This window comes from Mauremys mutica, chromosome 1, assembly GCF_020497125.1.
Source record: "Mauremys mutica isolate MM-2020 ecotype Southern chromosome 1, ASM2049712v1, whole genome shotgun sequence".
Lineage (NCBI taxonomy): Eukaryota > Metazoa > Chordata > Testudines > Geoemydidae > Mauremys > Mauremys mutica.
In genome coordinates, this window is record NC_059072.1 from 176,690,184 (window position 1) to 176,715,985 (window position 25,802).

Genomic DNA, 25,802 nt, shown 5'->3' on the forward strand with positions numbered 1-25,802 from the left:
GGAGGGGCGCCGGAGGAGGAGGGGGGGGGCTGTTAACTAATAGCGGTCGGCGAGCTGCTCGACCACGCCCCCTCGCCTCCCAGCGGACCAATCAGCGTGAAGTGAAGCGGCGTCGGGCGAGTGGGAGGGCAGCCGAAGGGCGGCGGGTCGCGGAAGGACGCTGGAGCAGCCGCGGTTACTGGGACCCCAGAGCAGCCCGGGGCCCTCTCGCCTCTCCCCGCCGACATGGCCGCCGCCGCGGGGCTCCGCGCCTCCTACCACCGGCTGCTTGACCGGATCGAGCTCAAGCTGCCGCCGCGGCTGCGGCCCCTGTACAACCACCCGGCAGGTACCGGCTGCGCCGCCCGCGGGCGGATGGGGGAGGGCTCCCGGCCTGTGCCTGGGGCTGGCTGCGGGGCGGCGGTCCCGGGTTTGAGGCGCTGGGAGCCCCCCAGCTCGGGGCACAGGGAGGGTGGGTCGGGGCGGAGCCGGAGCCCGGCCGGGGCTCGCTGTGACCTTGGCCCGGTCGCTTCATCTCTGCCCCCCGCTTTCCTTGGCCTGTGGCAGGGCAGGGTGGTACCGCCTGGGCACCTGCTTCCGTCCTGACAGACCGGCAGCCCTGCGAGACCCTGGGCCGGGAACAGTGACAGGTCGAGCGCCCGGGGGCTCCACACCTACCGGACCGGCTGTGCGGGGCGGGCAGCGGTTGGGTTTCTAAATTATCATTTTTGAATAGTAAATGGGGCAAACTTATGAGGCTTTGCTCTTCTCTAGGACAGGGCCGCCCATAAAGGGCCTTTTCTTAAGGAGGGTTGAGCTGTGGGATGAGCTGTTGGGGGAGTTCAGACCCACCCGGAGCCTAGCTGCCTTCTGGGAGTGTTACAAGATCTCTTTGGAAAAGCTCTCTGATCTTCACCAGAAAGACTTTCTTTAAACATGTCTATATTCCAAGCAGAGCTTCCTGTAACCAGAGAACGGAGAAAAGCAGAAGAGCCTTTAGAGCAGGGGTAGGCAACCTATGGCACTTGGGTCGAAGGCAGCACGCGAGCTGATTTTCAGTGTCATTCACACTGCCTGGGTTCTGGCCACTGGTTTGGGGGGAGCTTTGCATTTTAATTTAATTTTAAATTAAGCTTCTTAAACATTTAAAAAACCTTGTTTACTTTATCTGCAACAATAGTTTAGTTACATATTATAGACTTACAGAAAGAGACCATCTAAAAATGTTAAAATGTATTACTGGCACATGAAACCATTTATTCACTCTAATTTAAGAAGACTTGGCACACCACTTCTGAAAGGTTGCCCACCCCTGCTTTAGAGTCCAGTAAGCACCTGGCCATACAGACCTTGTGTACTGGGGAACTTGCTAAAAGTACAGGGATGGATGTAATAGATCACTATACAATACAATAACGAAGGGATCCTATAGTATCTTATTGCATTTCTGATCTTGAAATGCACTTTGCAGTCTCAATGATCAGTAATATTCATTTCTGAAGGAGCCCAGGTGGATTTAAAAAAAAATCTTTTTTGAGGCAGGGAACCTATTGGACATTAGGATATCACTTACAGATATGCCACTACAAGATTGTTGCTGTGGTATTTAGCATCAAATTGACAGTCACTAGATTTTTCTTTAATAGTTTGTCTATGCTTCTATAGAGTATGTGTGGGGAAGTATTGGGGAAACAATAATGAGTGGTATTGTTGCTCTAACGCAAATTAGCAAGTTTACTTTACTTATGGGAACATCCTCTACAAGATTTGAAATGAATTTCCTTCCTTTTCTTTAAAAAAAAAAATCCAAAATCTTGTGACTCTTCATTAACTGCAGAGGGGTTTCTAGCTACCTCTGCCCTGATATAATGTGACCCGATATAACACGAATTCGGATATAATGTGGTAAAGCAGCGCTCGAGGGCGGGGTGGGGGGAGGGATGACTCTGTGCTTCGGCAAGTTTGATATAACGCTGTAAGATTTTTGGCTCCCAAGGACAGCGTTATATCAGGGCAGAGGTGTATTTACATGTAAACATATTAAGTGTGGTGGTACTGCCATTTTACAAATAGTCTAATAATACAATAGTGATGATGCTGACACAGGTCTGAACTTGTTAACCATAATCTTTTTTTGGATCAATCTGACTGAGAAAAGGGAAAAGAAAAGTAGGGATCTCTTATCAGGTATAATCCCTTTTAAAACAAACTGCTGCTTGTCTTCATTTTCTTATCTGAAATGAGCCACTTCTGGCTCAACCTTTGGCTTCCCCTGTGTGCAGGTTCAGAAGCTAATGCTGTGTAGTTGAAGTAGCTCTAAAATAAAAGAAGCCAATGACATTTCTATATAAATAAATTACTTTCACCTACTTTTTTTTTTCCTCAAGCAAATGTTGTTGTGTTAGTGGCTAGGGGAGAGCAGGGGGCAACAAATGCTGTTCAATTATTTCGTTGTAGATTTTGCCATTTATGCAGTATGAAGTAAAGCTTTTTTCCCAGCTGTCAAAACAAATAAGTGAATATGTCTTGTCTAGTCATGAGTGATGTATACTACTGGAGCTATTTCATGATTCGTGTGGTTCTCTGTAATATCTTGTATTTCCCTAGGAGTGTAGATTTGAGCCAGCAAGTGTCCTGTTTAGTGCCCTTTTATGGGGGAAGGGGGAAAATGAGGAGAAAGGTCTTGAGACAAGAGAATCCAAGAAGATAAGTGGATCGAGCATGTGTCTTGATGGCCTTAAGAAGAGACATGCTTATCTACTGTTTGTGACAAATTCTGCGCACATACCTGGGAGCAGGAGTCTCTAGGAGTGCTGTGTTTGAGGGAAGAAGTTGGCCAGACATTCACAATGACTATAGTTAACAATTCTCTTTTTAACCAGCATGAAAGCATGCACTCCTATTTTCCTCAATATCTTCTATTTGTTATCAAGGTAAATAACACTTATATGGTACTGTAGTCATTCAGTTGTAAGTAGTTCTTCCATTTTAGAATCAGCTATGTAAATAGATTTCACAAGATACCTGAGGAAATGTGAAGTCTTCCATGGACTGCTCTTTCCACTGTTTTTCTTTAATGTAATACATGTTCCTGAGTTTTCAATTATCCAGAATGTGTTTTTGGGTGCATCATGATTATGCAGTAAGGGAATTTAGCTTTCAGTCATTTGGTCCATTTTTCTACAACAAAAGTCTTCTCTCAAAATAAAGATTGCACTGGTTTAACAAGAATTGGTTCAAATAGTTTAGATTAATTTAGATCAGTGCAAACCTTTGTCACCAAACTGAGTAATTATGTCCAAAACTTTTGTTATACTAAGCTGACCAAAAATAAAGCCAGTCTCAGTTAGGTGGTCCACAGTGGTGATACTTCCTGGCATGTACATACACTCCATTTAAACTGCATCATCAGTATTAAAGATTGTAGGCTACATTATACAGCTTTGTGAATTTGGCCTGTGAGTTGAAGTTTGGCCATTCCTGCTCCATGCCTAGTCTAAATGCTGAAGCTGGAATTCCAAACTGTTATAGTGATCCTGTTTCTAAAAGAAAGATGTCCTTGTGACAATTGTTCTCTTGACGTGTATAGGCAGCTTCAGCGAAGGGTCCTGTTGGTATGGAAACTGAACTTCTTACTTTTGCCCCTTCTGTACCTGCTCTGTGGATAGAGAGCTTCGTTTCCAGGGCTATTGGGCACATTTAACTAGAACAAAAGCCATCCAACGTGGAAATATACTTGTTTGTCCTAAAAGGAAAGCGCTTAATGTCAGTCATCTGTCCTTGGTGAGGCCTAGTTTGATGGCCTCATTTGATAAGTGACTTTTTACCTAGATTCTAAATCACTTGTGTCTGACTAAGAGAAATCCCTTTACTTTGATTTATAGAACACTTTTTGGCTGAAATACTAACAAAATCTTGCATTTGGGTAATGCTTTTCAAACTAATTAAGGTTGCTAGAGGACGGAAAGCTTCTGACAAATGGGAGGTGCCGAGCCAACTCCCCCACTTCCGATTGGCTTCCACTTCGTGGAAAACTAGTGTTCGCAGCAGAGAGATGTGACTTGGCTTGTGTTCTGTCATGTGTTCGCTGTTTAAAGGATCTTAATCAGGGATGGATAGTCAGATTTCAGCAAGGGATTCATGAACGAAGCAGAGAGTCCATCTCTTGGCGTGAATTTTATATTACTTCATTAGTGCACTGTGTGTTCCTTGTTAGGAGCAGGAAGCATATATTCAAAATAAGATCTTGTATTTTTGACCCAAATTTCTCTCTGATGTAATAATAGTTACATTAGGGATGAATTCAGTCCAGTAAGTGTAGACGTGTGTAATACATTCCAAGCTTCATAAAGTGTCTTTAATCAATTTATTTTTATTATGATAATCAAAATGCATGTGGAGGCTATCAGTTAATCAAAACGCAGAGCTTTTGTCACATTCTTGAGTTACTTCTCTTCTGAGGAAGAGCATACAAACAGTTCTCTCCCTCCTCTTGAGTCTCTGAACCAGCTCACTGTCATTTTAAAACTCCACTAATAATTTGAGGAGCATTTTCTTGAGGGTTTTGTCAAGATATTTTTTCAAGTATTAGTTTTAAAATTCCAATCAGATTCACGTGCAACTTTTTCCCTCAAGTGCATATGTGCTGGCTTATGGGATTTGTTACTGATAGACCATTGCATTTGCTGCAGGGACACTGAAGTTTTTTAGGGGGAAAAGCATAGAAAATAATTAGATGTTTGCATACATACATGCTTGGAAGCTTGCAGCCCTATCACAAATACTAAACATAACTTGAACAGGCATTTTCCTGAATGTAGGAGTAAAACATCACCCACACCAGCATAAATGAACATGAAAATAATGTTGTGGAAAACCCCCACCATAATCTGGAAGAAATAGGTTCTACTTGGACTTTATTGTGTGGAAGGATGCCACTGATGCTCAGGTAAGCATATGAGAAAGGAAGCATTTCAGTCTGGGGGGCCCTTAAGATTATGCTATGAGTGCTTAGCACTGGAGCCTACCAGTTGCTGTCACAGGTGGATGTAGATCCATGGCCTGGCCCTCAGACAGGTCTTCTCTTTCCTAAGGCTTTAAATACTATGACCGTGACATGCAGTCAGTAAATAAACAGGCAGTGGGTCTACTCAATCCTGTGCCACTCCAGGTTCTAAAAATAAATACAGCCACATCCTCTGGAGCAAGACATTATCCAGGTACCCTCCCTGGGAAGATCCTAAGACATAGCTGGAAGAAGTAGGTCAGACTTTAGACCTGTCTGCCATTAGTGTTGCAAATCTAAAAAGTCTCAAAGGTGGATGGGAGGGAAAAGCTTAAACAGGAGTAAGGCTATGGATGAGTTTCCACACTGAGGAGGAAGTCCTAGCAGACACATTTAAACCTGATTTAGTAAAGAAACTTCCCAGGCAGTGTCGAAGGAGCCAGGTAAGGAAGCTTTCTATGCTATATAATCTATATAATAAGATTCAAGAATTGTCACTCTGTAGTCCAGGGATGGGCAAACTTTTTGGCCCGAGGGCCACATCTTGGTATGAAAACTGTATGGTGGGCCATGAATGCTCACGAAATTGCGGTTGGGGTGCAGGCTCTCTGATGGGGCCAGAAATTAGGAGTTGAGGGTGCGGGAGAGGGCTCCAGGCAGGGGGTTGGGGGTGCGTGGGATGGGATGGGGAAAGGCTTCAACTGGAGGTGTGGGTTTTGGGGTGAGGCTGGGGATGAGGGATTTGGGGTGTAGGAGGGTGCTCCAGGCTGGGACCAGGGGGTTTAGAGGGCGGGAGAGGGATCAGGGCTGGAGCAGGGGGTTGGGGCACAGGGGGGTGAAGACTCTGGCTGGGGGTGCGGGCTCTGGGGTGAGGCCAGAAATTAGTTCAGGCTGGGCCAGGGAGTTGGCGTTCAGGAGGGGGTTGGGGTGCAGGCTCCGGGTGGCACTTACCTGAGGCAGCAGCATGTCACCCTCTCCAGCTCCTATGCGGAAGTGTGGCCAGGCGGTTCTGTATGCTGCCCCGTCTGCAGTCGCTGCCCCTGCAGCTCCCATTAGCCGTAGTTCCCGGCCAGTGGGAGCTGTGGGGGAGGCGCTTGGGGCAGGGGCAGTGTGCACAGCCCCCTGGTTGCCCCTAAGCATAGGAGCCGGAGCGGGAACATGCTGCTGCTTCCACGACCCTTTGCATATGCGCGTGGAGTGGCCTTGGACCCCACTCCCCAGCTGGAGCACAGGAGCAGGGCAAGCCCCAGACCCCGTTCCCCAACAGGAGCTTGAGGGCTCATTTAAACCAGCTGGCGGGCCGGATGTGGCTCCTGGGCCATAGTTTGCCCACCCCTTCTGTAGTCTATGATGTCTGAGTCAGTGTGATATGATGGAAACAGCTACAATCGTGGTTGAAAGCTCTTTAGAGTATCACCAGGTTCAGTCATCACTGGGCCCTGGGAGAACCAGATGGAATGTTGGAGTCCGAAGGTTCTGTGGCAGCTGGAATAAGACCGTTAATCAGAGGAGATGGAAGCAACAGCTGTTTGGGGTAACAAAGATGACTGTGCTTCCCGCCAGGGGGCAGCAACATGCCCAAACTTTGTGGAATATGTACAACAGCATCACTGCTCACTACATCACACTGCATGGAAACGAGCCCCCGTATGTGACTTTGTGAATTGCGCCTGTACAACAGCATGGACTTTCAGCTACTTATAATGACCTGCTATATCTGCCTTCAGTCTATTTACTGTATTCAGGAGGCTCTCCCTTCTAAAGAGAACTTAGTATAATATGCTGGTAGTTCATGCTTAGTATAGCCATGAATGCTTTTAATCTTTGATTGTTGAATAGAATGTCAGTGTCACAAACTTCATAATTTAGCAATTTATAACCTATGTAGAAGTGCAAGCTACCAGTGCTTATTGTAAAACTAGATATGTGACTCTAGTAGCATATTACAAAGGCAAAGTTACAGCTAGGCCGTTCTAGAAACTTCAGGAGTTGCAAAGCCTTTATACAGTCTAAGAATAACTCCATTTTAGTTTTCATGTTTACCAAGTAATTGTCTCCTAATGACGCTTGATTTACTAGTGCCAGCATAATACACTGCTGCTATTCTGTATAAGGCATTTTTCCCACAATGTAGGCTGACTTAAAAATCTAATTTAGGGCTCAAATCTTGAATGCAGTTGAGTACAGAATATTGTTTAAATCCTGCTGAGTGTTCATTTACTTACAATACTAACTCTTGGTTTGAGTATGGGAGCATGACACTCCAAGAACTGCTGTTTAAGCCATCGATACCCACTGACACCCCTGCCCCTGTTGTGTTACACTACTGACTCACATCTGTGCTTGCCTGCTAGTATATTTCTTAAATAGGCATTTTTATTAGAGTATGGGGATATGCAGTGTTCATCATATCTGGTACCTAGGGACATTCTAATGATGCAGTTGCAGCTGATGTTCCCTTGCTGACCCAAATGCTGGGTCAGGTCACAGAATTGTTTGTTTTTAATAAATGAGTGAGAACAGCAGGAGCCTTCTAGGAGAGGAGGGGATAATGAACCTGGCATCCCCTAGAGGATTCTTGCCTATTCTTTAAAATGAATGGTACTGGCATGCATTAACCGTAAATACTCTCATAATGTAACATGGCAACTGTGAAAATAAAAAACTGCAGCACCATTGATGTAAGTCAGCCCAATCAGATTCTCTTAGATTGAGAAGTACCTGCTTACTGCATGGAACAATGTGACATTATGACAGTATTTTTATTAAATATTACATACTAAATCTGTCCAGATTAGAGAATCTCAGTCTAATCTTTCTGGAATCTTTCCCTTGCTCCTTTTTCAGCATACAGCTAGTCTCTAATTCTGCAAGTCCATTCTGTATTCTAGGAAATTGATAGATAAAAGGAGTGTTTGATGGCAGTATGTGTAAGTTGCAGCTGTAAGAAATCTCTTGCAGCATAATAAAATACTAGTGAACTTATCTGAGATCAGTCTTGGTATCCTAAATGTACCCAGTACTATACAATGTGTAAAATGTAATACATTCTTGTCCTCAAGAACTTGTAGTCCAAAAACACAAGGGTGGATTCAGACAGAACAAACTGAATGGGCTGTGGGCTTTAATCTGTTAACACAACCTGCAATATGGTCCTGGTTTAACTTGGTACTTAGGAACCAATCCATGTGTTTGCATTACATTCTACATGTTTGCTTAAGAGTCCTGAGAACTTTCTACTTTAATATAAGGGTACAATCTTGCTAACCTGTCCCAAAAACCAAGACCATTGTAGATGGTTTTAATTTCACCTGTCAATAAATGAGCAGTCTGAGTATTTAATGCCAATTTTATGGGACCTCAAAGCATTTAGACTGACTCAGAAGCAGTTAGTTCTGCTGAAAGTGATCTGGCACACTAACCAAGATCTTTCCATAAGAAGATAACTGCTATTTTAAAAATATCAAATGTTATATAGCTCCACGTGCACCATAAATATGCCCAGCCAGGTAGAATTGTTTTCACTTCCAAAACAAAGCAGAAAAATACATGTCTTTTTTGCACCCCAGTGTTTCCCACAGTTCTGGACATCTGAGCTGTTCCCTTCCACGCTGCTGCTTACAGAGGCAGATCAGTGTTTTGACACCACGTGATCTGGTTATGCTTCCTCATGCACCAGATTCTATTGCTCCCTGGCATGAGCTAGTTGGTGGTCAACTGCTCCAGCTCCTATTCTCTGTGTGTGTGTGTGGGGGGGGGGGGGGAAATACAAAGACACTGAAATACTTCACCAGGGAGACAGACTCTGGATCCATGGGGACAAATATCTTATCACACAATAGTTCTGGGGTCCTCAAACTGGGGGTTGTGACCACTCAGGGGGTCATGAGGTTATTACTTGGGGGTCATGAGTACAGTAACTCCTCACTTAACATTGTAGTTATGTTCCTGAAAAATGCAACTTTAAGTGAAACGATGTTAAATGAATCCAATTTCCCCATAAAAATTAATGTAAATGAGGGGGATAGGTTCCAGGGAAACTTTTTGCACCAGACAAAAGACTAATACACACACAGAGTATAAGTTTTAAACAAACAATACTGGTACACAGTGATGATGATTGTGAAGCTTGGTTGAGGTGGTGGAGTCAGAGGGTGGGATATTTCTCTTACTGCTAAATGATGAACTAGCAATTGGCTGAGCCCTCAAGGGTTAACTCTCTTACTCTACAAGGCAGCAGGAATGGAGGGGGGTGGGGGCAGGTGTGTGTGTGATGGCATTTCCCCTTTAAGTACACTGCCTTGTTAATTAGATCAGCTTGCTGAGACCACAGCTGCTGCAAGCTCCCTCTGTCCTGAGCCCTGGTGTGTCCCCACCTGCTCTATGGAAGATGGGGTAAGCGGGGTGCAGGAGCGGGGGGACACCCTGACATTAGCCCCCCCTTCTTTCCCTCCCCCCGCACAGCAAGCAGGAGTCTTGGGGAGCAGCTCCAAGGCAGAGGGCAGGAGCAGCACATGGCAGTGGGGGGAGGGACAGCTGAACTGCAGGCAGGTGTTGCACAGGGAACTTTGGGGAGTGGGGAGCTGATAGGGGGGCTGCTGGTCCACCCTGGTTCCAAGCCCCCAACAGCTAGCTGCAATGGGCTGCTCTTCCTGCACTTCTGGACAAACCAGGCAGCTGCCAAACGACGTTAGAGGGGAGCATTGCAGAAATTTAAACGAGCATGTTCCCTAATTGATCAGCCACAAAACAACGTTAACCGGGATGACTTTAAGTGAGGAGTTACTGTACATGCTTACTCCTCTGTCTGGTCCAGATTCAACTACTGGTGTCAAGAGCACAAGACAAATCCAGGAATCCCAACCATTTTGGATTTTCTCCAAGAAGGCATAGATGGCCCAGCACCATTACATGCCAGATCTGCTTTTAGTAGCATGCTATTCACAGGATCCTTTTGCTTCCTGGCAGATAGCCCCCAGGTAGCCAGATTCCTTCAAGCAGTCCAGTTAGCCAGCCCAGTGGTCAACCCATTCTTTCCAAAATGGAACCTACTACTGGTGTTGAGGGCCTTGACCAGCCCATCTCTTTGACATCAGTGTCTGCATTTTACTTATCCATTAAGATTTTGTTTCTTAATAGCTGCCGAGTCTGGCAGGCAAGTTTTAAAGCTGGCAGAGTTATCTCTTCAAGTGCCTTAAAGCATGCTCCATGAGGCCAAGGTAGTACTCAGGACTCCAGAAAATCCATTCTTCCTGAGGTAAATTCTTCCTTCCATACTTCCCAAGAGTTTTGTGCTTCCTTTCCTCTATCCAAAATCTCAGTATCCAGCTGAAAAGATGTAGCACATCTTAGATGTCAATGTGTTGAAAATCTGTCTCCAGCTTACTGAATCCCCAGAAAGATTGGGCTATCTGTGTCCTCCTTCCACCCAAAATGCCAGAGACTTAGATGTTCCAAGTCCTCTGTTGCTGGGTGGAGGCCTATAAAGCATTTTAAGTTCCTATTCTAGAAGGGATTACGGTGCACTCCAGAAGATCCCTAGCAACTTCAAGGGCAGAATGAGCAAGTGACTCCAGTTTGGAAATTTGTGAAGGTCTATACGGTAGCACGTTCATGAATCGCTATGAGGTGGACTTTGGCTTCTAAAGAGGTCTCATTTGGAAGGAAGGTGCTGCAGGTGGTAGCCCAGAAATAAGGTAGCCTTTTGAGTGAGCTTTCAAAAAGGAGGGTGGATATTCCCTTTTTTCTACCAAATTTTATCCATAACCCTCCCTACGGCTGGCTGTTCACTGCTCACTACATCCCAGGTGTCCAGAATTATGGGAGATCCTGGACGGCAGAATGAAAAACTTCTTGCCATTAGTTTTCTTTTTGCTGGCAGCATCTCCCACAATTCTGTCTGCCCTATATGGCTCATGAGCCTAAGGACACGTATTCAACCATCTTTATTGGTCTAATGTATGAAGTTATTTTGTTAATTCTGAAAAATATTATGCAAGTTCAAGTTTTACAGCTTTGCAATAAATCATTGGACAGTAAGTGAGAGCAGAGGGGACATGGCCAGAGCACATGGCGCCAAAATGCTGATCCACCTCCTTGAGCTGCAGAGTTGAAGGGAGCCGCCCAAATGTCCAATATTGTGAGAGATGCTGCTGGAAGAAAGGAAATTATCAGCAAGAGATCTGTTCTACAAGCACTATGGGTCTGGGTGCACAGTGCAAGAATTTAAAAACAGTTATTGTATTTTAAACCATTATTGTTGCCAACTATTTTATAAGGCTCGAATTGCTTCAAAGTTGTGTGGCAACTGGTTTTATAACCTTAAGTTAGAGTGGTGTTATGCTCCTGTACTCTTACTTTCACAGGGAATAGTTGCTGCCAACAGTGACAATTAAAATATTTAGGACAATTTTTAATTGTGGGGTGCTAAAAATAAGGCACCCTGACTTTTTTCATAGGGTCTATAGTCCAATGGAAAGTCAGCAGACTCTAGGTTATTAGAACTTGCCGTTCTAATAACCTAGAAAACAAAATGGCCTTGGATACTACTGCTAAGACCGTAATGGTGAAGAGGGGTTGTGGGTCAGGCTAGAAAGGCATTAGCAGAGCAGAGTAGAAAAGTTCTCACTGTATGTACTGTGTTGTGCATGAGACAATACCACTCCCTCAACTGTTGGATTCATATAGATGCTTTAAAACAGGGGTAGGTAACCTATGGCACGTGTGCCGAAGGCGGCACATGAGCTGATTTTCAGTGGCACTCACACTGCCTGGGTCCTGGCCACCGATCCGGGGGGGCTTTGCATTTTAATTTAATTTTAAATGAAGCTTCTTAAACATTTTTAAAACCTTATTTACTTTACATACAACAATAGTTTAGTTATATATTATAGACTCATAGAAAGAGACCTTCTAAAAACGTTAAAATGTATTACTGGCATGCGAAACCTTAAATCAGAGTGAATAAATGAAGACTCGGCACACCACTTCTGAAAGGCTGCCGAACCCTGCTTTAAAAAAATACATTTGGTACCATTACAGCTGTGTCTGAGTGTGTAGTTTATTATGCCTTAACTCAAACTGGGGTTTTTTTTTCTCCCCAGGTCCCAAAACAGTGTTTTTCTGGGCACCTGTTATGAAATGGGTAAGTATAAGAAGTCACTTTGCTGATATTGTTAACGTTTCTGCAGGTCAGGGAATGATCTTCAGCCACCTAGGAGGAAAGTGACCAGTTCTTGGCGTGAATGGTCTTGGCCGTGCCATCAAAGAATTTGCTATTAAAGTCCTAATTATGTTTTTAAAATGTGGAGAGTGTCAGAATGACTATACCTTCACTCTGATGGTAGAGAACACACGTGACAACAATTTGATTCTTGGAGGTCAGTGAGAGACGCACTTTCACTGAAGAGCCCTCTGCTGTGAAACGACTATTGCCAGGCCCAATGCAGAACTCCTCTTAAAGCAGTCCACCCCCAGTGGAGAAGCAGAACAATCCAGCAGTGTTGTTTTCTTCTTTCTTGGATGTCAGTTGCTAAGACTGACTTCTTGAGATGACAGCCTAATATGGGGAGGACTGCAAGGTCACTTTGAACAGACATGCTACAACTGATGCCTCAGCACAACAATTGTAATGAATCTAGGACAGAATTGAGTTTCTGAGTCTCCTAGTTTAGTCATTCATACCAGGATGTACTTATACTTCTGCAATAGCTTTGTTTAAACATATTATAGTATTTAATCTCTTTTTTTTAAAACACTGCCAAGTGATTTTAGTGCAGTTCAACTTCCGTATAACAGTCCTTCTGTTATGAAATTTAGTGGTTTGAGTCTACATGTCAGGTTTACATTCAGGGCTGTTCACTCTTGGACCTCATCCATGTCAGCTTTTTAGTCTACTGTTGGCATTGGCTTTATGTCAAAACTGAGCTAACTAGTATTTGTAGAAAGGTATCTTTTGGAAATATTTACCAGCTTTCAGGCACTTTATGTCCAACAGTCAGATTACTCTTCCTCTCCTCATCCTTTGCTTTAGCTTTGGAGTTTTGTTTTTCCAGTAGATCTTTCTCTGTTTTATGCATAGCAGTAGTTTAGCAGATGCAGCATTACCAGTAGGCCTGGGCACTGTAATGCCATACTTGGCTTCCTGTGCCTCCACAACATTGCCCTGAAATTGGAATTATATTATCAGAAGGCTACATACAACTGCCATAAAATGGCTTTTTCCCTGTATGGCAGGGAGGAACTTGCTGTATTAATCTATATTAACTAGATGTGTTGAAACTGTATATTTTCCTAGATAAGTCCTGCATGGCTCTCCTAACATATTAGGCAACATAAACATGATGCACTAAGAATACAACACAAGGCCTCTGGCTTCAAAAACACACAGGCCTCTATTACTCAAGCCAAAGGAGTCCTTTCTGACAGTAATACTAAGGTTTCGTCATCCTCTAGTGGCTAAAAGCTTCCAGTTGGATACTAAACAAGACTGATACTGTCCAGCAGAGGGCGGTGATACCACATAGGTAAAATAGTAAGACATTAGCCAGTATGTTAATCTTCTTTTTAGATAATTTTAATAATCAGTGGCCCATCAATGTTTATTTCTCACTTTTATTGAAGATGAGTTCTAACTGTTCTTGAAATAATTATTTTTCCAGCATTTAATTTACCTTTGTATAAAGCTTAAGGCATCTGATGCCACACATGCAAGTGACACAGTCCACTTTTTCAAAAGTACATCTTCAAAAACTAAGTTTATATTTAGACAGATTCCCATGTATGACCCATGGAAACCAATTTCTATCTTTGTATTTGAAAAATGGATGCCACTAGCGCCTTCTGCAGGTCCTTATTACCTTCTCTGCATGTGCTATAATGGTAGGCTACTTGTGTCTAAAATTTTCATATTTGAATATAAATGTGTGGAAGATATGATCTGTCTAGATTTTTAAACTAAAATCAGTTTAAAGCTTGAGGTAAGTTTTTAAAATGGCATTCTACTGTAGGATCTCAAACCACTCCACCTAGCAAGCTCTCTTAACCTGCTTTACTGTAAAACAGAGTAGGCAGGGTAGTAACTCTTTGTAAAGGATGGAACCTGGGCATCCCTGGATCTTCTGAGTCATAAAAACAAACACTCCCCCATCCATTCATTGACTCCTGTTCCCTTTGTTGCTCCCTCACAAAAGTAAAAACTGAGGAATTAACATGTTTGCCAACAGCTGCTCCGATCAATCTGCTTTATATGCTGTATTCCTTCCCCTCCCCCTCTATCTTGTCCATGGAGATTTGTAAGCATTTTGAGTTGGGAAATGAGCCTTGTATATGCTTGTGCATCACAAACTGAAATGGGCTCTCTGGATACTTCTGCACTAAGGGTGGTGTGGGTGATAAATAAGTGAAATAATTACTTTCCTGACTAAAGTTGGCCGTGTCTTTTTCTTTACAGGGTTTGGTATGTGCTGGAATGGCTGATATGACCAGACCAGCAGAAAAACTCAGCACAGCACAGTCTGCAGTGTTAACGGCAACAGGTGAATTCATTCTGTTTCTACACCTCTGACCAGAATCCTCACCACTTTGTAATCTTTTCTTCTTCTTAAAGAATCTTCTTCACAAGATTAATGTATAATTGAGCATTAATCTGTTTCACAGATTCTATTATGTGCTAAATTTTTTAACTTCAGCCTTTTATCAAGAGCCCTCTTTCTATGATAAGCCTAGATATTTTCTGATAACTTATTTATATTATAGAGAGGGCTGTAGGTATTCTGTGGCCATGGAATTCACCACAAAATCCACCCCTTGCCAGGGAGTTGTTTCACAATCTAAATTCTCACTTTTTAAACAGTAGAAGGGCTTAGCTACATGGGAAGTTACACTAATAAAAGGCAGTGGGTGAATTTAAAGTGCTAGAGTTGTACAGTATAGCTCTCCATGTGGACACTTATTCAAGTTTAAGTGGCCTTTTTGGGGGCTTAGGTCATGGTGCTGTGGATGCAGTTTAAGCCAAGCCAAAAAGCAATTTGTATTCTGGACTAAGTGTCCATACGAGGACGTTAAACATCAGCAGTGAAGCTGGTGTAAGTATACTAATATAATTACACCAGTATAACTGGAAAAACCTTCTTTGTAGATAAGCCCTAATTCTTATACTTTCAAGTTTCTCTGTGTAAAATACGTGTGTAAGTCAGTGTATTGACTTCCTGAATCTGCATCCATCTGGAAACAGTAGCTTAGAAGTATGAATTACATTCATCCTAATGGGGTGACACTTAATTTCAACATTATTGATTATTCCACTGCTGATCACTCCAGCATATCAGCTCTGTTAAAACCACATCCCAAACTGTTGCCCAGGCCTTCTGATGGGCCAATAGCTCCACTTACTACTCGAGTCTCCACACACACACACACACACACACACACACACACACACACACACACACACACACACACACACACTTCTTGCCTCTTATCAACTTCTGATACAGTCGCGCATTGTCAAAAACATCTCATACTTTAAAACTGAAAAATAGGGACTATGTAAAACAATGGAATATAAAAACAAATAATGCTGGGATACCTGCACTGACTTCCACCCTTGACTACCTTTTTTTTTTAAATTTAATTGAAGCTGCTCCAGATTTTCTCACCTGCTACCCCAGAATGCCTTCCAGTCTGGAACCTTGCTGCAGAATTAAGGTCCAGCTTGCTGAGGAGTGTACAGGAGCTATCATGGCACTAATGACCTGTGATGTGTCCATATGTTTCTGTTAGGACATGGTCCATATGCTATAACAGTTTGAATACCTTTTAGTGTCTGATCAACATTTCTCAAGTGATTTTTTTTTAATGTAACTAGATGTATGTTTGAGTATTTAGTGGTAATCTTTGCTTTGTATCCAACAGGCCTTATTTGGTCAAGATATTCTCTAGTTATTATTCCTAAAAACTGGGGTCTATTTACCGTGAATTTCTTTCTTGGCTGTGCTGGTGGTTCCCAGCTCTTTCGTATCTGGAGGTATGTACATACTACTGGGAGGTTCTTCACTATAAATACTCCTTTTTATTTGGGTGGCTTCTGAATTTCTAGTATTTGTTAGCACTCACTAAATAACAGACAGACCTGGGTAAATACAGTCAGGCTTAAACAATTGTATAACAAATCTTGTAGAACTATTAACTTTGCGCACCCCAGGGAACAATGTTGACCGTGTTTTTATGCCAAGCAAATGGAGTTCAGGTTGTAAATATCCAACCTAACTAGAAGAATTCTAGATAAGCAAAACTTTTAAAGGGATGCTGTAACTTAAATAATAATCCTATTACCTAACATTTCAGAAGTAAATAGAATTTCTCTAGAGATGTCTGTGCAGAATTCTCATTCCTGGGTCTCAGCTACCAAGCATAAGACACACTCTTCAAGCTGCCTAGGGTACACTTGCAGCAATACAGTTGCCTAGGCAACTGTATTGCTGTAGGCCTGAACCTCACCCCCACCCCAAGTCCTCCTTCCACCAGCCATGCATTTCTCTGGACTTCCCACTAGTATCCCATCAGTTCCCTCATTTCCCAGGGGCCTTTTTGCTGCCCATACTAAGAGCACTCTCCAGCTTCCACTCCAGCTCTATTTCATTGGGAGGGCAAACCACAACTCTAAATGGCTACTTGGAATAATGAGCTAAAACGAGTCCAGAAGTGGTCAGCCATTTCACTTGGGAATCTTGCAGTAATTGTCTTGCCCAGCTGGTTGGGAGCCTTCACTTGTAGTGTAATCAAAAGTTTAACTCAAACTTCTACATGTAAATCAAATTTGATCTGATCTTCAGGAGTGTTTCTGCCTACAGATAAGGCTTCTGTGCATTTTACCCTACTAAAGACTTCCTGCTACTGTTCAAATGTCTCCCAAAGAATAATAGGAAAAGGTTCTATTGTAGCTACTAGGAATGTGTTTACAAACTCATATTTGGTTTGCTGTATGCTGACTTTGCTTATGTTCTGTCTATAGGTACAATCAAGAACTAAAAGCCAAGGAAAAAGAGCAGCTGCAGCAAAAAGAACCTTAACGCTACTGGTCATATCCAGCTGTGCACATAACTTCCAGTGGGACCTAGCTTGACCAGTTTTAATCTTCTCGCATTGAGAAGGATGTGCTAATTTTTCTAAATGTCTAGAGAACAAATGTATTTCTTCAGATGTAGGCAACATGCAGTGTCTCTAAGTTTAAATAAAATATAACCTTTTAAATTATAGCTGGTGCAATCAATTTACAATATGTTAAGTCCATTTTGATCCACAAACATCTAAGCGTATTTGCCTTTCCAGAAAAAATAGAAATTCTTGGATGGCTCAGCTGATAATGAGATGTGGAACCTCTTGATCAGCTATCCAAATCTGGCCTGGAGCCTAGTGAGTAATTCAATTACTAAATAACCTTTGAGCAGGGGGAATGTCCACATCACAAATTATCACCACTCTGTACTAAATGACTTGTTAGCAGTCTCAGGAGCATGATCAGGAACAGATGGACCCTGGAGACTGAACTACCCTTGCTCTCTAAAACGTGTTGTCTCAGATGAGGACTGACACACAAGGAAGGCAGCATATGGGGAAGTTTGCTTGCACCTATGCTGTACCTGGTCTCTCATAAGACTGACTCCAGGCCTGTGAAATCTCTTGTACATGAGTATTCAGATTCCAAACTGACAAAGTAATTCCCTAAGGTTGCTGACTCAAATGCTAAGAATTTCCTTAATTTATCAGAATTATGTTCCACTCTGTACTATACAGCGAGCAGAGAAGCGTTCACTTCCCCAGTGAGTGAGAAGACCTTGACATGCCAAGGCTGGACTCTTCACACAGTGGAACACAGCACATCATGGCTAAAAGGTTAGGACTGTTCTAAAGGTTTGTAAGGAGGCATTCTCTGCAGCAGTGGCTTTCAACCTTTTTTCAGTTGTGGACCCCTAAACTTCAAATAGAGCTGCAGCCTCCTTTGGAAATCTTAAACATAATCTGCAGTCCCCAGGTTGAAAACCACTGCTCTACATCTCCTGGAATGTAGCAATTCCCTGGTAAGAGTGCTGTCCCAAGATGTTCTCTATCCTACCCCTTCTGTCAAAAAGATCTCTTCTACTTGGGAGAGTCGTGTGGGAGGAATTGTCCTCTTGAACTGCAGTGAATAAAAAAAAGCATGGAATTTGAGAGTCTAGGGTGGATGAAGGAGTTCAAGGTGAAATGACCTAGCCCCTCAAATAAAAGAAAAAATAAGCTAAGCTGAGAATTGCTGCCTTTTAGTAGCCCCAAGCAAAATCATGTGTTGCTTGGACTAGAGCATATTATAATTAACTTACAAAATGGCTAGTCATTCAGAGTTAGCAGTTGATTTTTCTTGCATGTGTCTACTTCCCATAAATGTGTGTGTTCTCACTCAGCGTTCCAAATCAATGACTATCTGGGGGAGCTCCTTCTCAGTGAATTTCCAAAGTAAAGGGATATACATTCAGGTAATACAGCTTACTCTAGGGATAGAATATGGTGACAACTTAGCAACACTCCAGTTTAGGGCAATAGGCCTAATGCAATTACTCAAACTGGAAATTGTTAAAATGCTGTGACTAACAACCATCAGTTGTGTTAATTCAGGACTAGCCTTAAATAATCTAAAAAAAACTGCAATGGAGAGAACCAATCAGCTATTCTACTGTAGTCTTCAGAAAAGTAGTGATGACCTGATGCTGCTTAGGTTCGGTGGTCTGGCAGTATCGCTCTCCTAAAGTCTTAAGCCTGCTGGCCCCTGCCAGCCACTTGAGCAACTTCTTGAAAAGCTTCCACAACATGGTAATTGCTGCTGTTAAAACAATCACTGCAATCAGAGGGGAATTTTGTATCATGGAGATGGGGAAACAGTTGGTTTCATAGATGTCTTGTATACACAATAGAGGTAGGCTTATGGGTCTAAATTAATCTCCCCCTGCTTTGGGAAAACCACTATAGGCTATTGATGCGGCACTCTCCAACTTTACCTATTTCATGAAAATATATGATTAAATTACACACTGAATAAAGGACTTCTCATCCTTCAGAAGCAATTTTCATTTTTTGAGTGCTGCAAAATACCAGAATTGAGGATGTGGAATTCCAGAGTAGAGAGCTGGCCTGCTACAGAGTGCTTTGAGAGGCATTAGAGGCCAACAACGAACAGCTTGCTTTCTCTCTCTTCCCCGCCCCCATATTGGTTCTCAACTCCTATGTTTAAAAGCCACTGCAGCTATACAGACATACCATAGAAAAACCTACAGCTGGCCTATGCCAGCCAGCTTGGGCTGTAGCACTGCTTCATTGCTGTGTAGATGGCTGAGCTAGGCTCTCCACCCCACAGGCCCCTACAGCCCAGGATCCAGCCTGAGTTCAGAAGTCTGCACAGCAATGAAATAGCCTTAGAGCCTGAGCCAGCTGGGGTTTTTTCATTGCCATGTAGACCTACCTTAAGTGGAGTTGGTCCCAGTGTGGTGGACGGTTACAGTAGATGGTGGTATATAGTTTAGAAAAGGCAGCTTCTATCCTCCCCCGAAGAGCAAACAAATGGAAGCTACTCACTAGCAAGGTCATAAAGGGCAGAGAGCAGGCCCTCCCAACCTCTACATGAGATTTTTGTTTTTGAAGGGGAGGGGCGGTGAGGAGTAGTCCAAGTTGCATAGGCAAAGCGCTCTGCTCTCAAAGTCTAGGGAACATGTGACCATGTATTAGTATGGGCAGGAACAGCATGTTTTTGCCATACTGTTAGTATGTGTTACCAATGATATGCATCCCCTTCCTGTTTACTCTTCCAGAGAGGGATAGGCATTGTGGCAGTTAAGAGCCTGAATGTAACAGTTTATCTAAATGTCAATTTTGCCTTTAAAGAAAAAGTTACAACTATTCCCCTAGTTAGTTCTCCCCTATTGGTTCCAGAATCAAAAGGTGCTTGCCTCACCAGGAAGGCTTTCTAAACTCCAGCAACTGTTACTGTAGTATATGAAGATCCATTTAAGATACTCCAACATGCATCAGCACTGATAACATTCTGTAGTCAGAACTGTACAGGGATGCATGCTACTGCTGTACAGGGCAGAGTTTTTTGTAGGGAGCTAAATAAAGGGCAACATAATCCACCACCTGAAGAAATCAACCTCCATCCAGAGAGCAGAGGCAGGGCCAGTCCAACCATTTAGGCGACCTAGGTGGTCACCTAGGGCACTAGGATTGGGGCAGCACTGGTCACTGCCAGCATTAGGTGGAGGGAGCTGGGGCAGGGGAGCATGGCGAGGGCTGCCTGCAGCAAGTAAGGGGGGGTGGTGGCACACAGGGGAACTCCCTGCCCTAGCTCACCCCTGCCCCACCTCCTCCCCAAACACACCATGGCTGCTTCACTTCTCCCGCCTCCCAGGCTTGCAGCCCCTAAGGTGATTGGTGCCACAAGCCTGGAAGGCGGGAGAAGTGAAGCAGCTATGGCATGCTCAGGGAGGAGGCAGAGCAGGGTGAGCTGCTTCATTTCTCCCACCTCCCTTAGGTGCCAAAAGCCTGGGAGGCGGGAGAAGTGAAGTGGCCACAGCATGCTCGTGCGTGGAGCAGGGGGTGTCTCAGGGCAGAGAGCTGCCATTGGGGGGGGGAGGGCACAAGGTGGAAGTTTTGCCTAGGGCACAAAACATTCTTGCACCAGCCCTGAGCAGAGGCTAGCAGGACACCTCACCTACTTCCTGTGTTATGTGCTGGTGCCAAGCTAGTTACACCACAGTCCCCTACAGCTGATGAGCCAGCAGCTCTCATCTCAGCACAGAATCATGAGATTCTCCTAGTCAGATGTAGACTAGTGGCAGGCCCACTCTGCATCCACTATAATTACCTCAGCAAGCCTGACTTAGATTCAGTACCTGTGACCAGTAGCATATTCAGTGACTATACAGCCTTTTCAAAACAGGATATTTATTTTTAATAAGGCGGCCAAGGATTTAAAAAAAGCCAGCAGTGGCCTACTTAGATCTTGCCCCCTCCACCCATTCCTATTAGGCAGGTAAGGTAACTTCTTTAGCCTCCCTCTGCAAAGCCTACATCCGGCTGTTCCAGGGAACAAGCTTTATTAAACTCTCTCAATGATTTCTCAGTTGAGTGAGAAGGAAGATGAGGTGATATTTTTCATTGGACCAACACTGCAATTAATAGTTGAGTCCTGTCCATCCAAGCTCCCCTGCCCAAATAAATCTTATCTTTACTGGAACTAGAGCAATTAGGTTCTTCCCCGTTAATGGCCCAGCCCTTTGCCTTATGACCTTGAAGCATTCTAGCCAAAGGTAGTAGCAGCTCATTGCTCTGGTTCCTGGTGCTTTTTCCTGACAACTCGTTTTGATTTAACACCAGTGTCAGACAAAACCTCCCTTACAGGTCAGCCAATCATAGCATATGTAGTATTCATTAATACTGCAGCCCCACCTCCTTCACACACATTTCACTGCAGTTCAGCTGCTGACTTAGAAAGGGCTGGAATGGATGGTGAAGCTGCTTTGTGTGTGCTCCACTGCACCTGGGGCAGAGATAGGTAGAAAGGAGAACTGAATCCAGTTTTATCATGCCTCCTACAGCATGCTATACCTTGAAGTACACCAGAGCCTGCCCCTTCAAGGACCTCCCCCACCCTGCGATTGCATGCATTAGCCAAACACTGCTTTAGAACATATCTTAAGGTGGTTTATACAGTGGAGAGGGGAAAGGCTAAAACAGGCATCCTTACTCTTGTGAAAAGAAGAAGGTGGTAAGCACCTACAAAGTCTTCAAATGCATTAAAGGCTGTTATAAGGAAGACTGGTCAATTGTTCTCCATGTCCACCAAAAGCAGGACAAGTAGTAACAGACTGAACAGGAAACAAGGGGAGATCTAGGTTAGATTGTAGTGAGTAAAAGCTTTCTACTAAGGTTACTTTGAATTCTGGAATAGGCTTGAAAGGGAGGTTGTGGAATCCCCCTCATTGTCCAACCTGTTCTTGAATACCTGTCAGGGATGGGCTACGTTTACAGCCTGAGCACAGGGGGTGGAACTTGATGGCTTCGTGGGGTCCCTGGCAGCCCTGCATTTCTGATGTTATGTTCAAACCATTTCAGAAACCTGGTTTAAAAATTCTGTTTCAGGCTGCTACCTGGGGAATGTCACACATACATGCGAAGTGACACAGAAGGGGTGACAGTACAAACTATGAAGATTTTTTACTCCACCTACTTATTTTGAACCCCACCAGAATATAAACCTAGACAGTCAGAGGGTTCTTTCTGCACACTTTCATTAACAAAAAAGTTACTGTGACTGCTGCATTTCATTCCCTTCTAGTTTCTCATCCTCCTGTACAATTTTCTTTAACTTCATTCTTCCCATCTCTTCTCATTCTGTATCTTTCTCTCACCATTCTGTTTTCCCTTCAGGTGTGCACACATCCCCTCCCACAGCCTTTTCTCCACTTTCCCATTCCACCCTTTATGCTTGCCCAGATGCTCTAAAACCAGCTGTCCAACCATTTCAGCCTGAAGACGACCAAATATTTGGGGGGGGGGGGGAAGAGAGAGAGAGAGATAGACGACAACACTCAGTACTTTATTTCTCCAGGGGCAAGTAGAGCATGGTAGGCTCCTGTCCTGTTTGCCCTGGGGCTCCTATAACCCAGCAAAGAAGCAGGCAATGGAGCAACCACAGCTATTACTCTCTCCTTCCCCTCACACACTGCAGAACTTGTACAACAGCAATTGCCATGCTGGAGCCAGGCAAAAGGGAAGAGACAGCAGCTATTCAGCCTCTTGGAACTGCAGAGGAAGTGGGGGAGGTTGTGCTTTACACCCGATTCAAATACTTGTTTAAAAAAAATAATCAAAGACACAGCTCAGGGAATAGTGTTCATTTGGAACCAAGTATTAAGTTTCTCAAGTCATGGGCCAAAGTTTGGACACTACAGATCTAAGCAGATTTTCAGATTATTAAAGCTTTAGCTACAGTAGTTGAGAAATTATATCCATATATAACTACTGGGCAGCAGGCTGTGTGTTGAAGCATTGTCCAAGGTACGGTTCCAAATACAGCAGCATTCCTACTACAGCTGGGCTAGAAAAGTTTCTAAAAAGGGTTCAAACACATTGATCCCAGCCCACAACAGGTGGGGAGCTTGTTAACCCATCTTAACGTGCACTTGAAAATCAAAAAGGAATCCTACAAAAAATGGAAACATGGACAAATTGCTAAGGAGAAGTACAAGCACACAGGAACAAAATCAGTAAGACAAAAGGCACAAGATGAGTTACACTCTGCAAGGGACACAAAAGGCAATAAGAGGAGATGCGTTAGAAACAAGAGAAAGACAACAGAAAGTGAAGGTCCCCTACTTAGTGGGGAAGGACAGCTAATAACTGATGAAGTCAAAAAAGCTGAGGGCTTGGCTACACTGGAGAGTTGCAGCGCTGGTGGTGGCTTTACAGCGCTGCAACTCACTCACCGTCCACACTTGCAAGGCACATACAGCGCTGTATCTCCCTGGCTACAGCGCTGGTTGTACACTATTTTGCTTCATTCTTGACTAAAAAGGTTAATGGTGACCAGATACTCAACACAATATTAACAAGAAGGTGAAAGGAATGCAAGCCAAGATAGGGAAAGAACAGGTTAAAGAATATTTAGATAAGTTAGATGTATTCAAGCCAGCAGGGCTTGATTAATTCATCCTAGGTACTTAAGGAATTAGCTGAAGCAAACCCCCCCCCCCCCCCCCCCCAGAACTCCTAGAGGATAGGCCAGGTCCCAGAGGATTGGAGAAATGCAAACTTTAAAAAGTGGAAACAAAGAGCAGCCAGCAAATTATAGACAAAATCAGCCTAGCTTTGATACCCAGAAAAATACTGGAACAAATTATTAAACAATCAATTTGTAAGCACCTAGAGCAGGGGTGGCCAAACTGTGGCTCGCGAGCCACATGCAGTTCTTTTACCATTCAAGTACAGCTCGTGAAGCCCCCCGCCCCACCATACCTACCAGACTAGGGGGGGAAGCTCGGGACCTCTGCCTTGCAGCAGGGTGGTGGGATAGGGGCTTCTGCCCAGAGGGGAGGGACGTCTCAGGGCTTCAGCCCTGCAGGGCGCACCTGCCAGGGTTCAGGGCTTCAGCAGGAGCAGGCTGAAGCCCCAACCCTGGCTCCTGGCAGGTGTGCCCCAGCTCTCGAACTTCTGATGATTGTCATATGTGGCCTGGAGAGCCAGTAAGTTTGGCCACCCCTGACCTAGAGAAGAATAGAGTGTAAGAAATAGCCAGTGTGAATTTGTCAAGAACAAATCATGCCAAACCAACCTAATTTTCTTCAACAGGATTACTGATCTACTGGATGGGGGAAGCAGTAAAAATAATGTATCTTGATTTTAGTAAACCATTTGACAGTCTCACATGACATTCTCAAAAGCAAACTAGGGAAACACTGTCTAGATGAAATTACTGTAAGGTAGGTGCACAACTGGTTGAAAGACTATACTCAAAGAGTAGTTAGCTATCAACCTGGAGAGCATAGCTAGTCGGATACTACAGATGTCAGCCCTGGGTCTGGTACTAATTCAATATTTTCCATTAATGACTTTGATAATGGAGTGGAGAGTATGCTTATAAAACTTGCAGATGACACCAAGCTGAGAGAGGTTTCAAGCATTTTGGAGGATGGGATTAGAATTCAAAATGACCTTAAATTGGAGAACTGATCTGAATTCAACAAGATTAAATTCAATAAAGACAAGTGCAAAGTACTTCACTTAAAAAGGAAAAATCAAATGCACAACTACAAAATTATTATCCATCATACACTAGGGGGGTAGTGCTGCTGAAAAGGATATACTGTTATAATGGATTATAAATTGAATACAAAACAATGTGAAGCAGCTACAAAAAATATTCTGAGGTATATTAACAGTAGTGTTTTATGTGAGACACAGAAGGTAATTGTCTGCTCTACTCGGCACCGATGGAGTACCGTGTCCAATTCTGGATGCAGTACTTTAGGAAAGATGTGGACAAATTGGAGAGAGTCCAGAGGAAAGCAACAAAAATTATAAAAGATTTAGAAAACCTGACCTATGAAGAAAGGTTAAAAAACAAACAAACAGTCTTGAGGGGAAGAAGGGCTGAGGGGGGGACCTGAAAACCTTCAAATATGTTAAGTGCTGTTACAAAGAGGATGGTCATCATACTGCATTTTTAGCTTTAAATAGATCAGTGAGATGCTGCAGTAGGTGCTTCCCATCCCCTTTGTGTTATCATTACAAAGAGGATGGTCATCAATTGTTCTCCAGGTCTACTGAAGATAGAAGTTCTAACAGGCTTAATCTGCAGTAATGGAGATTTAGATCACATATTAGGAAAAACTTCAGTAAAGACAAAGTATTCCCAAATATTCAAAAAATTCTTACAGTTTTCAGCCAATTTTAGGGAAGAAGGTGGTAGAAGTATTTGCCTTTACTATTTGAGTCTTTAGAAGTTTATATTGCTAAGTTTTCCTCCACAACTACAGGGGCTACAAAAATGTTTTTGTTTTAAGTGAGATAAAGCCCCAACTCCCAGGGTCATGTAAGAAAAAAAAGTCAGTATGAAGTAATTGATCAAGCCCCTTGAGTTGGCAATACTACATGTTTAGCTTTAGAAGATCAGCAAGATGCTGCGGGAGGTTCTTCCCATCCCCTTTGTGTTATAGTTCTGCTAAACCGAAGGAAGGGCAAACATATTATTAGCCCTAACGCATTGGAGAGCCCTAGTAGGTTGCAGGCTAAC

At 43.5% G+C, this 25,802-nt stretch overlaps 1 protein-coding gene across 1 annotated transcript; it reads left to right on the top strand.

Moving 5' to 3' along the window:
• The first annotated feature begins 81 nt into the window (after window positions 1–81).
• Window positions 82–17,239, top strand: MPC2 (mitochondrial pyruvate carrier 2). The gene is made up of 5 exons (XM_045001959.1): window positions 82–328; window positions 12,088–12,128; window positions 14,436–14,520; window positions 15,899–16,010; window positions 16,998–17,239. Exons 1-5 carry the CDS (start codon window positions 226–228, stop codon window positions 17,053–17,055), a joined length of 399 nt encoding a protein of 132 aa, XP_044857894.1. The 5' UTR covers window positions 82–225; the 3' UTR covers window positions 17,056–17,239.
• The last annotated feature ends 8,563 nt before the right edge of the window (window positions 17,240–25,802 follow it).

Excerpts from the sequence above, each read along its gene's own strand:
- MPC2 (XM_045001959.1), top strand. The coding sequence starts at position 226 with ATGGCCGCCGCCGCGGGGCTCCGCGCCTCCTACCACCGGCTGCTTGAC. Across the intron at positions 14,521-15,898 it reads TGCAGTGTTAACGGCAACAG|GCCTTATTTGGTCAAGATAT; the intron begins GTGAATTCATTC and ends TGTATCCAACAG. Across the intron at positions 16,011-16,997 it reads CAGCTCTTTCGTATCTGGAG|GTACAATCAAGAACTAAAAG; the intron begins GTATGTACATAC and ends TTCTGTCTATAG.